Source organism: Leopardus geoffroyi, chromosome A1 (genome assembly GCF_018350155.1).
Source record: "Leopardus geoffroyi isolate Oge1 chromosome A1, O.geoffroyi_Oge1_pat1.0, whole genome shotgun sequence".
Lineage (NCBI taxonomy): Eukaryota > Metazoa > Chordata > Mammalia > Carnivora > Felidae > Leopardus > Leopardus geoffroyi.
Genome location: NC_059326.1, coordinates 198,259,414 through 198,272,166, shown reverse-complemented (window position 1 = coordinate 198,272,166; position 12,753 = coordinate 198,259,414). Strand labels below are relative to the sequence as shown.

Here is a 12,753-nt window from a genome sequence, read left to right as displayed (position 1 = left end):
TCACTGGGACACAGTAGGGAGCTGGCATCATCAGGTCCACTTTACAGTTTGGAAAAGTGGCTTGTGAGGGATCTAAGGCACATCAGCAGTGATAAAGATGACTCGAAAATTCATAGGGACATTTGGCTGGAATTAACAAGTTTGGTTTATTACGTGGCTTTTCTTGATCTGGCTCCTCCTTGTCTCACCCATGGGATTCTGCAACAGGAAGTCGCTGCTCTGAACTGGTTTTGTTAATTCTGTTTATTTCACACTCAGAAGACCTTCACCAGTGCTGCACCCTTGTGAAGTGAAAACAGGATCTTTTTCAAAGGCTGTGCTCTGGCAATGTATTTGTTAACAAACAAGGTATTTCAGGTCAGGCAAATGATTTGGTCCCAGTTGCATGCTGTGTGACCTTAGATCAATTACTTAACATCCCTGAGCCTGTTTCTTCACTTGTAATGTGAGTATAATTGACCTGCCTTCCTCACAGACATAAGAACTGAAAAGATATCAGTGATCATGTAAAGAGAACTTTGGAAATAATTTAAGACACTTCACTTATATTTTTGAAGTATAAGATATAATATACAATTATAAAATTGTTTATTATTTTTCCCACTGTCTTATGCTAAAAAACAACAGTTTGGTAGGACTCTCTTGCAATCTACCAAGCATAATAGCTCTAGATTTCAATTCTCCTTGATGACAAAAATAGAGACTAGGACGCATGTGTCTTAGAGAAAAGAAAATAAGGTCTGTTAATTCAAGGTAAATTTTGGTCGGTATCTCTGGATTGGGGTTCCAGTGCCTGATTTACCTGTTTGTACTCATCTTATAAAATGTATGCTCTTGATCAGCATGAAGCACAAACAGAATCTTGAGGAATATGAAGTCTAATAGCTTTGCTAGTGATGAGAAAGTACCATAGAAAGACTGTAATACAGTATCATCTGTTCCCGGGGAGAACGACAAAATGTGGTCTTTCATTTTGAAAAGATATTATTATCAAGGCCCTGGGAAACCGTATGATAATTTTCAGTTAAAAATGAGTAAAGGAGTTTGGGATGAGCACTGGGTGTTGTATGGAAACCAATTTGACAATAAATTTCATATATTAAAAAAAAAAATTTTTTTAATGGGTAAAGGAGAGACTCCAAATTACAAATATGTTGCTAATGTTCCTTTCTAATACATGATGAAATCTCCTCCCCCCACCGCCAAAATGTAACTAAAGTTAACCCAGATTTAGTCAAATTTAAAGTAAACGGCATGACTACGAATAAGTTTGCTACAAAATATATGGTTTTCTCTGGATGGTGTTCAGGTTTCAACCAAGCCTTATTGAAATGCAATCATGCTCCGTGCAAAGTTCCATGTCTCTCTACGTAATACATCTATGTCCAAATGAAAAATGGTGAGAAACCAAATACGATAGGCACCATTTTCTGCCAGGAAAATAGTAAGTATTGATTTAGAGCAATAAACACCTTGGGACTTCGTCTGCGACTTCATTAAGCTCTTGGATATTTATTATTCTTTCACCTTTTATAACACGAGTACTCAGATATCGAAGATGTTACAGGAAATGAGATCCTTATTGCATAACACATCAAAAAAGTGTTAACAGCTTGGATCCGATCTCCTCAAACAGATGTACACTTTCACAAATAGGTGTGAAAAACCTTACTTCTGGAACACTTGTGGTGAGACAGTTAAAACTTTCAAAATCAACACTCAGTCTTCAGAATCTTCTTTCCTTTGCCAGTGCAGTCAGGGTATTTCACCTGCGCTTCTTAAATCAAGGCTTTGAAATGATGGAGTTTTACTTTTCTCTAATTTTCCTAACAGCTGGCGTTTCTATGACTCCAGAGTGTAAGTATCTCCTATACTTACCACATCTGAGAGTTAAATGAATTTCTAAGTGATTGTGTTGTTACTTATAAATGAAATGATTTCTCACAACCATGTCTATCCCTCTAAACTGTACGATTAAATTCTTCTATTGATTATATCATTGTTAAATTACATATGATTAAACCAATATATTATTAGATATTATTAAATGTGTTTTACAATTGTTTACCAGTAAAATTATAATAACTTTTAGGTGACTGTAGGGTTGTTGGTTTTTTTTCATCCTTGCAATGATATATTTACTGTCAAAAGAAGAATGACGTGAAATAATCTGCTCAGATCTCTCATGTTGATTGAATCTTTGGGTTTTCTTCTGTAGGTTTCAGCATGGAGATTATTGGAGGGAGAGAAGTGTCGCCACATTCCAGGCCATTCATGGCTTCCATCCAGTACAGCGGCCACCATGTCTGCGGTGGAGTGCTGATCCACCCACAGTGGGTGCTTTCGGCAGCCCACTGCCGCTCCCGGTGAGTCCCCTGCTCTGGGCTTTCGTGTTCTACCTCGACTGGCCAAAAGAGAAGCTCCCCTGCCCCGGGAGACAATTTTGTTTTTGAGCATTCTAAATGTGATGAGCACAGAAACGTTTGATGAATACACATGTAATATCAAGGGGTATTCATGATAGTTCTGTTCATATATACATACATATTTTTTATTTTTTTTTTCAACGTTTATTTATTTTTGGGACAGAGAGAGACAGAGCATGAACGGGGGAGGGGCAGAGAGAGAGGGAGACACAGAATCAGAAACAGGCTCCAGGCTCTGAGCCATCAGCCCAGAGGCCGACGCCGGGCTCGAAGTCACGAACCGCGAGATCGTGACCTGGCCGAAGTCGGACGCTTAACCGACTGCGCCACCCAGGCGCCCCACATATTTTTTAGTTGAAGTAGAGTTGACATACAATATTAAAGGAGTTTCAGATGTACAACACAGTGATGCAAAAATTAAATATATTCTGAGAGGTTCAACACGATTAAGTGCATTACAATATTACTGACTCTGTTCCCTATGCTGTATTCATCATCCCCGTGACTTATTAATCCCCCTCACCCATTTTGTCCAGCCCCCCTCCACTTTCCTCTGGCAACCACCAGTTTGTTCGCCACATTTTTGTGTCTGTTTCTCTCTTTTTTGTTGTTATTGTTTATTTGTTCACTGTTTTTGTTTCTGTTTTTTACATTCCACATGTAGGTGAAATCATAAGGTATTAGTCCTTCTCTGGCTTCTTTCTCCTGGCATAATACCCTCTAAGTCCATCCATGTTGTGCCATGTGAATGGCAAGATTCTGATCTACCCTTAGCTTCTGTGATCACTGACCAACTGGTGGAGTTCACTTAGCCTCTTGCACACCCAAGTTTTCTGCCCTGAGTTTTCCTTTTCAGGGAGAGCTGGGCCACCTTTCCCAGGCAAGCCGTTGGACAAATCCAAGTCCTCCGTGTAATGCCAGGGAAGACAGCAACAGTAGTAGTTGGAGAGTGGCATTCCAGAACTTTTCAGACAACTTGAGTTTGCACCTTCCCTTTCCCGTTTTACAAAAGGGTAATAATAATAACAGTACCTGCTTTGTGGGGTTTTGAGGATTAAACAGTATCTATTTAAATATTTTAGTATGCTGGGGCGCCTGGGTGGCTCAGTCAGTTAAGCGTCCGACTTCAGCTCAGGTCATGATCTCACGGTCCGTGAGTTCGAGCCCCGCGTCGGGCTCTGTGCTGTCAGTTGGAAGCTTGGAGCCTGCTTCGGATTCTGTGTCTCCCTCTCTCTCTGCCCCTCCCCGACTCACGCTCTGTCTCTCTCTATCAAAAAATGAATAAACGTTAAAAAAAAAATTTAAATATTTTGGTCTGCTTAGCACAGAGTAAGTACGAATAAATTGCAGCTGTTATTGTTATGTGTACAAGAAGCCTGCTTTGTTAAATGGATTTTTAGACTCCTTATGTTAACGCCTGTGCATCACCTTCCACCCCAGAGGCCTGAGGCCCACAGTTTGGGAATCACAGCTGGAAAGTGGCAACAGACTTCCCAGTTAAAAACAGAAAAGTTATAGCTGATTTGCACAGGGAGAGAAAGAGTTATTTTTTCTGGAATACTTAGAACAAAGCTTTTCCGAAGACAGATCATAACCTCTCATACTACATTTTGGTCTGTGATTCTCTTACGTCAGCTAAAAAAAAGTCCAACACTCTTCTTGGGGTGCTGTAACCTTTGCAAAAAGAAAAGCAATGGAAAACCAATTTGCTGTTTGCTGCTGTTTTGTTTACTTGTTTGGTTTGGGGAGAGGGTGTTTTTTGTTTGTTTTTTATTTGTTTTTGTTGTTGTTTGTATGTTTCTTCCTTATGTTTCTTGCCCACATGAGCCAAGAAGAGATGGGGACTTCTTTCCTGACGAACATTAGAGCGCTTCACTTAAGAATCTCTTGACCACAATGGTTTGCTCTCCAGGCAACAGAACAACTGAATTGACTTGCCCCCCTTTTTAATAAGACTAGACACAAATTAGGAATTTTGAAGCCTGTGGAAAGTGAGGACTTCTGTTTTATTTCTAAATAGCAAGCCACTGATTTCCAATTTAAAATGGCTACCTCATTCAAATGAGGGTTTGCTGTCATAGAAGTCACCCTTATGTCCCTATTCAGAGCATGTGTGCCCTCCGGGGACCAGCTAGGCAGAGGGTGACTACCAATAAATGTTCATCCCATTCAAAATATGCACATCTTCAAATATTCTTATGGTACACATTCAAGTGGACTCTAACCTACCCAGACACAGAGCTTGACTTATTATAAACGCTCAACAAAGGCTGGATAGAAGGAAGGAGAGAAATTGGAGGACTTTTTTTTTTTTTTCTAAGCCAAAAACACAGTGTGTCAAGTCCTTTACAAGCCATAAAGTGCTATCCAAAAAGTGAATAATAGTATTAATTTGAATTTAAAATTTTGTCAAATGAACTTAACTCAGTAGGAGTGGGTCCTCAAACTGACAAATTGGGGAAAAGAGGTCTTGGAAGTAAATTTAAAAAAAAAAAAAAAAAAGACAGAAAGAAAGAAAAACCAACTCTTGCTAAATACCATTTTCAATGGCCAGAGTTTAAAGAACTCCAGAATATGTGGGTCAGATTTCCTGTACAGGACACTTGGGTGTAAAAATGTAGGCGGATTGATGCTTAGAAAAATATTAAGCTTTATGAAATCCAAAATATTTCTGAAATAGTTTAATGGTGGCTTCCCACAAATGTACTCCCAAGCATCCTGGGGGAATAGCTTACTAATTCCAGGCCCCCTCTTGCAGCAAAACTGTGAAGGAGGCCAAATCTGGGGTGCCCCCATCTCACTAGCCGTTCCCCACTGCGTCTCTTGGCCCCTCCACTAGTTGCCATGCCAACTATAAAAGCAAACCAGTAAAAAGGCTTTTGTCTAAACTTATGTTCAGTCTTTCGATTTATCAGAAGCAAAATTCTCACCAACTGTCGTCCACCGTCTTCCTGAATCCCCTCTTATGCCTTCCCTCACGGAGCACCCCTCCTCTCACCTGCTTGGGCTGTAATTAGATGACCGCCCCCCCCTCCCCGCCCCCCCCCTTCCCCGCCCCTTCCACATGGCCTCATCCCACCTCAGACAACTCGGGGCACCCAGAGTAAATGGTCAGGATTCAGACCCCAGACTCAAACCAGCTGAACTTCAGTCCCGCCTGCATTGCATCCTGGAGCCTCCCCTTAATGTCTGTGGGACTTTCTCGAGTTTGTTAATTTACCTGCCTCTCAGTCTTCTCATCTGAAAAGTGGGGATAATCGTAATACCTCCCTCACAGGACTGCTGTGAGGTTTAAATGAGGGAAAATATGTAAAACGCTTAGCACAAAACCTGACACACCACAATAACCTAGTAAATGGCATATAACGTCATTACGTTATTATCTGTACTTTCCATGGTAGTCACTGAGGCACAAGTCCGATGATCCAGTCGTGTTGAGGATGGGACTGTAATAGCTCCTCTCTGACAACCAGGTAATTCCCTCCTCTCTTAGACTAAAGAGACCTCCAGGAAATAAGGACCCTGTCTTTGTCTGCCCTGGAGGAGTGTCTAAGCAGAAACATGGCTCAGTGCCAAGGCAAATGGCAGAGGAAACAAGAGTCTCGAAGGGGCTTGGCATGGGGCTTACAGAGGTGTCATGGAAAGAGCACTGGACTTGAAATCACGAAAGCTGGGTTTGAGTCCTGCTTTCCCTACTTATCATGTGTGTCACCTTTGGCCAAAGAACCCTTTTACCAGTGAGGACTATACAGCACATCAACTTGAGCAATACTGAGAAGGGTAGAAGGGTTACTTTTAGGCCCAATAGTGAGGGTATTTCAGTAGAAGCTTGGATGTCCAGAAAAGACTGCAAACGATATTTTTGTTCCTGTTCTGCATGTAGTTCTGTTCCAGGTAAGTCCAGGCTGAGACTCAGAAAGCTGTATTTTGTTTTAAACACTCCAAGGGCACCTGGGTGACTCAGTCAGTTAAGTGTCCATCTCTTGATTTTGGCTCAAGTCATGATCTCACGGTTTGAGCCCCGTGTCAAGCTCTGCATTGTCAGCACGGAACCTGCTTGGGTTTCTCTATCACTCTCTCTCACTCTCTCTGTCTTCCCTCTTCCTCTCTCTCTCTCTCTCTCTCCCTCTCTCTCAAAATAAATAAACTTTAAAAAATTAAAAAAATATAAACACACATCTCCATATGATTCTGAAGCAGGTGGTCCAAGAAAAACCCTACAACAAACAAATGAATGAAAAACGCCGGTATCATGACTTCTTTTCTGTGTGAATTCAGACGTGGGTTTAGCTAAGGAGGGGGAACCTAGAACTCAGGTAATTCCAGGTATTCTGTGGGAAGAAAAATTGACCTTTGTAGTATAGATTACAGATGAAGTGTACCCGGAAATGGGAAGTCAGAGAGCGTTCGTGGTCTGCTTGGGTTGTTTTTGATATTAACATGTCCCAGTGGAAATGAAAATAATCAAAACATTTCAAAGGCATTAACTCATCAAGGAAATTGGTAAAAGATGAGGAAGATCAGAAAAATTTTCGGCATCCATCCCCTAATCAAAATTCATCTTCCACACCCTGCATTTGAACCTCACAGCCTTCCTTGTGTTAGTTATTTATGCATGTATCCATCTTTTCTGTTAAAGCAGTAGTCCCGGGGCTTTGGTATCATTTTCTACCCTCCCCACCCCCACCCCCAAAGTTTGGATTTAATGAGTATGTTGAATTTGAGTTTGAATCAATCCTAGGAAATCTGATCCACATCCTTTGAGAAATTTCATCCCCATCCTGATTTTGCAATAGGAAAACTTTTCAACAAATAGAGCTGAAATTCCCCAAATAAACCAAAATAAACTCTTTTGGTAGAAACTGAACAGTGATCATTCCCAGCAGCCACAGTCCCACCATATTCAAAACTACCTTACCATAGTCATGAGCTTATTCTTCAAAGCTGAAACAACACTTTTATTCCTTTTCCTATATGTTTTTGTATTTTTAAAAAATTCTTATTAATCTTTATTAATCTGTAGGTATGGGAATGTGTGTTTTTTTTATTTTTAATTAAAGTATAGTTGACATGCAATATTATATTAGTTTCAGATGTATAACATAGAGATTCGACAATTACGTGCATGATGAAATGGTCACTATAAGTGTAATTACCATCTGTTACCAAAGGTATTGCAATATTTTTGACTATATTCCCTATGCTGTACTTTTCATCCCCTTGAGTTATTTTATAACTGAAAGTTTGTACCTCTTAATTCCTTTCACCTATTTTGCCCATCCCCCCCCCCACTTCTCCCCTCTGACAACCACCAGTTTGTTCTCTGTATCTATGAATCTGTTTCTGTTTGTTTGTTCGTTTGTTTTGTTTTTTAGATTCCACATATAAGCAAAAACCATTTGTCTTTCTCTGTCTGACTCATGTGGGTATGGATGTTTTTATTGTAATCTGTCTTGATCCCTTTTTCAAGTGACAATGAAATAGTTGTATGTAAACAAATGTCCTTTCATAACCTTCCTTCCTTCCTAAAGGATTTGAAGTGGCTTCCTAAAGGCACACGTTAAAATGGGATTTTTTTTACAGTATGCCAAAAGCCCCAAGGTTTTGTCAAGATCTTAAAAAAAATTGTTTCTATTTTCATAACTAGATGTAAATGTAATTTTGTCCAACATGCAGTAAATCAAATCAATTGTGGCACTATTGAAACAATGGTACTAGAACTGTGTGCGACCAGGGGTAAAACAAAACAAAACAAAACAAAACAAAACAAAACTATTGTTTCTTTATCTGACTCACCTGTTTATAACTTCTAAATCTCCAGAATGGAATTTTCAATGTCTACCAACCCTACAGTGTCTTTATTTCAAATTAGCAATTATTTTTCACCTTGAGGAACATTTTCCTTTCTTGTCCAAATACCCTTTCTAATTGAAGGGACAGAACATAGCTTATCTGACAGCCATGTAATGGGTCTTATTCTCCAAATGGCCCTGAGATGAGGTCTAGATATACAAGATTAGCAAATGCAGAGTTGAGTTTTTACCTTTTAGTTATTAAAACACTTAACGTTGGGAAGATGAGAAAGTTCTGGAGATTGATGGTAGTGAGACATGAACAACAATGTAAGTGTATTTAATGCTACAGAACGGTACGCTTCAAAATGGTTTAAAGTTTAAGTTTATGTATATTTTACCTTAATTAAAATATTAACATTGATGGATATAAATTTCAACCCACAACTCAAGAAATAGAATGTATTTCTACATAAATTAACATAATTTTGTTGTAAACTTGATCTCAGTCAGTTAGAACTTCATTCCTTTTCCCCACAGTAGGGTATAAGTTCTGATATCCTTTTCCAATACTATGGAATTTTGAATTGGGGTGAGTCTGAGAGCAGATCTTTGGCCTTTGATATTGTCCATTCATGCTTGGGTCCACAAAGACCTCTGTCACTCCACCTAATCCTAGATGTGTTACCTTGGAGACGGTCCTTGTTCCTTGTCCACCATTTTTACCCCCCATTGGGGTATTTGGTACTTATTCTGTTCCTTCTATTTTCTGCTTTTTTTTAGGAATCACAAAGGCCACCTTTTCAAAGTGATTTTAGGAGCACACTCTCTCTCAAAGAATGAGGCCTCCAAACAAATGTTTGATATTAAAAAATTCATACCATTCTCAAGACTTACATCATATCGTAAATCAAATGATATTATGCTAATTCAGGTACGTAGTATTGCCTTCCTTCAATTTCTCCAGCATTCTTATATAGCATAGCATATTTCAGTTGTTAAGTTGTCAATCAAAAGCATCTTGTTAGCATCATCCCCACGTCTGAGGTAACTGTGACATATTCTATAAAGGCCCATTCTACTCTATATACAGCCTTAAAAGAAACAAGAATTGATCACAAATGCATGAGGGCTGTGTTTATACAAGGAAAAGCAGTCATGATGCTCACACATGTGGGAAGGGAACATCCCAGCAAGCCCAAGGATCCCCACTGGAAAGCTTTTTTCCCAAATGCTTTTATCATTAGCAAATGAAAAATACAAGTCCTTTATACAACTGAGCCAACCAAGTGAATTCAGGGACACAGAAGTGAGTTATATCTTAGTCTAGACCATACTTAGTCTAGTCCAAACTCAGTCTAGACCATACTCAAGGGTCTTATCCAGCGGAAACAGCCCAGCCCTCAAAGTCATGACCTATGGATGTTATTCCACAGAAACCCATCCAATGCAGAGCAAAGGCCAGTTTGCTTAAGACTGGGCAAAAATTCCTGCTCTGTGTAAGCTCCCTCCCCGAGCCTCACTGAGCTCTACAGGGAATGGGGAGCATTTCAGAAAAGCAACAGCCACAAATACAGCTGCAGGCTACCACCAAAGTAGATTCAAGAAGAGGGATGCCTTCCTAGACCAAAGGGACCACACATACATCGCTTAGACTAATAGCAGAATACTACTGGGAACGAATGATTATTTATTCTCTTTTCAATCTGTCAGCTTCACACGGCTGCAACACTCAACCAACATGTTCAGCTGCTGCACCCAAGCTCCAAAAATGATATTAGAGCTGGAACAAAATGCCAGGTTACTGGCTGGGGAGCCACCGACCCAGAATTTTTAAGGATCTCCGATACCCTGCGTGAAGTCACCGTTACTGTCATAAGTCGAAAACTTTGCAACAGCCCAAGTTATTACAACCACAGCCCTGTTATAACTAAAGGCATGATATGTGCAGGAGATGACAGAGGCCACAAAGATTCCTGCCAGGTAAGAGACTATCAGGCAAACAGGCATCTCAGAGTGCTGTGTTGTGTGCAATCAAAGGCTCCATTCGCTCCCCAGCCCAGAGGGGAGGTAAGGAGAACACAAAATCACAACTCCGGAAAGTTCCTCTCCATTTCTCCACTGAGTTCTCTTTCTCATCCTCCCATGTGAATGAGTCATAAGAACTTCCCCAAGACATAAGCACCCTCCAAATATTTGTTAATCAGGGGGTGCCTGGGTGGTTCAGTAGATTAAGTGTCTAACTCTTGACCTCAGCTCAGGTCATCTTGATCTCAGGGTTGTGAGTTCAAGCCCCACATTGGGCTCCACACTGAGTGGGAAGCCTACTTAAGAAAGAATAAATACATACATACATACATAAATACATAAATTTGTTAATCAGGATAACAGACTGCATCTGAAATATATAGTATGTGTTTCTTCAATAATGTTGATAAATTGACTAAAAGGAACCATAGTTATACTTTTCAGAATCTTTGGTTTCCTGAGGCAGTAAAAAAACAAAACAAACAAAAAAAAAAAAACCAAAAACACAAAAACCACAGGTATTCGTGTTTACAAGTGACAAATGGTGCAGATGAATTTCCGATCTTTAAGACATTAGAATGCACTATTCGCATCATGCTGTATTAAGCATTATCAAGGGGAGGGTATAATGATTTCAGAGACCACGTATATCTGAAGCGCCCCAACACTGTCACCCCCCTACACCTCTATTGTCATGGCTGACCAGAGCACAACATGCTGTAATTTGCAATGTGAGTGGCAGCAGAGGCAAAGGTCGCTTTCCAGACTTGAAAGCCCCCTCTTATCATTCTGTCACTTTCCTTGACAGATCTTAGTTACATGTTGAACCGAGTCCTCTGGAATCAGTTCATTGAGCAAGTCTTCGCGAAGTGTTGTGTACATGTAGAGCATTACGTTCAATTACGCGAGAATGCAAAAAGGGAAAAAAGTAAGATAGAGTCCCTGCCACCAATATATTTGCTACAATATATTTCTCTTTTCTGCCTGTTCCTATAGCAACTTGATTGCAGATCCAGGAGCACCAACATGAAATTTACAGCTTGAAACATTTCTCTCATTTCAGTGGGTTATTTTAAACTTTGCACTTACTAATTCCTTAAGGATTAAAGTTCTATAGTCACGGATTACCAAAGGCTGTTTTTACATGTAGTCCTAGACAGAGACGTGGGCAGAGAGAGAGACAGACAGACAGACAGGCAGGCAGACAGATGGACAGAATCATTGTCCTGGCCAGAAACGGAGACAACCCACACTGAGAAAGGGGCTGTATCGGCCCTCTTTCAGGATACGACCAAACCAAGGGCCCGTGTAATAATCCTTTGAATAATCAATAATTGGTGGTAGAAAAAGTTCAACAGCTTCTTACCAAGTATCTGTCTATTTTCTTCTTTCCAGGGTGACTCGGGTGGCCCCTTGGTTTGCAAAGGTGCCTTCCATGCTTTAGTCTCTGGAGGTCATCAATGTGGCCATCCCAAGAAGCCTGGAATCTACACCCTAATAACCCAGAAATACCAGGCTTGGATTAAAAGCAAGCTTGCCCCATCTCATGCAAACTACGACTACGAGTGATTTTCTTGGATCCACCAGCTGGCTTGTTGTGTTTTCATAAGATGTTCTAGAGGCCACTTTGTCTTCATATGTAGTTGGATGTCGTTTAAGTGGAACTCAGTCAGGGACCACTCCTGCCCCCTTAGGACTGATTTTGTCAAGGAATCAAGTTCTTTCCCACATCTATAACTGCTGTATTTTTACTGTGCTGATTTCATTCTGAATAAAAGTTAGAAGACTATGGCGTTTTCTTTTTATGGAAATGAGGTCCGGCAAACGATATACCCCCCACTCCACTCACACTCTCACAAAGGGCAAAAGGTGATTAAGCAAGGCCTTAGCCAGGCTCCACCTTCAGCCAGGTTTATGCTGTGATTTCTGCCGTGGATTTTATCCTAAACTGCATTTTTTTTAAATTTTTTAATTTTTTTTTTATTTTTTTTAACGTTTTATTTTTAGGACAGGGAGAGACAGAGCATGAACAGGGGAGGGTCAGAGAGAGGCAGACACAGAATCTGAAACAGGCTCCAGGTTCTGAGTTGTCAGCACAGAGCCTGACGCGGGGCTCGAACTCACGGACCGCGAGATCATGACCTGAGCCGAAGTCGGCCGCTTAACCGACTGAGCCACCCAGGCGCCCCCTAAACTGCATTTTTAAAATGAGCACCAGTGGGATGCCTGCGTGGCTCAGTCGGTTAAGCATCCGACTCGATTTTGGCTCAGGTCATGGTCTCCTGGTTTGTGGGCTTGAGCCCCACATCAGGCTCGGTGCTGACAGCATGGAGCCTGTTTGGTATTCTCTCTTTCTCAAAATAAACAAGTAAACTTTAAAATAAAATAAAATAAAATAAAATAAAATAAAATAAAATAAAATAAGAAACAGTAAGTGCAAACACTCCAACTCAAGTTAAGAAAGAATCATCAAGGTCTATAAATATTATTATTTACTGATGTCACTT

The 12,753-nt window shown here is 40.4% G+C and overlaps 1 protein-coding gene across 1 annotated transcript; it reads left to right on the top strand.

Moving 5' to 3' along the window:
- The first annotated feature begins 1,691 nt into the window (after positions 1 to 1,691).
- Positions 1,692 to 12,035, top strand: GZMK (granzyme K). Its single transcript, XM_045492217.1, has 5 exons — positions 1,692 to 1,857; positions 2,219 to 2,366; positions 9,002 to 9,152; positions 9,932 to 10,201; positions 11,642 to 12,035. The coding sequence occupies exons 1-5, from the start codon at positions 1,797 to 1,799 to the stop codon at positions 11,813 to 11,815; spliced, it is 804 nt and encodes a 267-aa protein (XP_045348173.1). The 5' UTR covers positions 1,692 to 1,796; the 3' UTR covers positions 11,816 to 12,035.
- The last annotated feature ends 718 nt before the right edge of the window (positions 12,036 to 12,753 follow it).

Bases quoted from the DNA above. Each gene is read 5' to 3' on its own strand.
- GZMK (XM_045492217.1), top strand. From the start codon at position 1,797: ATGATGGAGTTTTACTTTTCTCTAATTTTCCTAACAGCTGGCGTTTCT. The intron at 1,858-2,218 runs GTAAGTATCTCC...TTTCTTCTGTAG, and splicing joins CGTTTCTATGACTCCAGAGT to GTTTCAGCATGGAGATTATT. The intron at 2,367-9,001 runs GTGAGTCCCCTG...GCTTTTTTTTAG, and splicing joins GCAGCCCACTGCCGCTCCCG to GAATCACAAAGGCCACCTTT.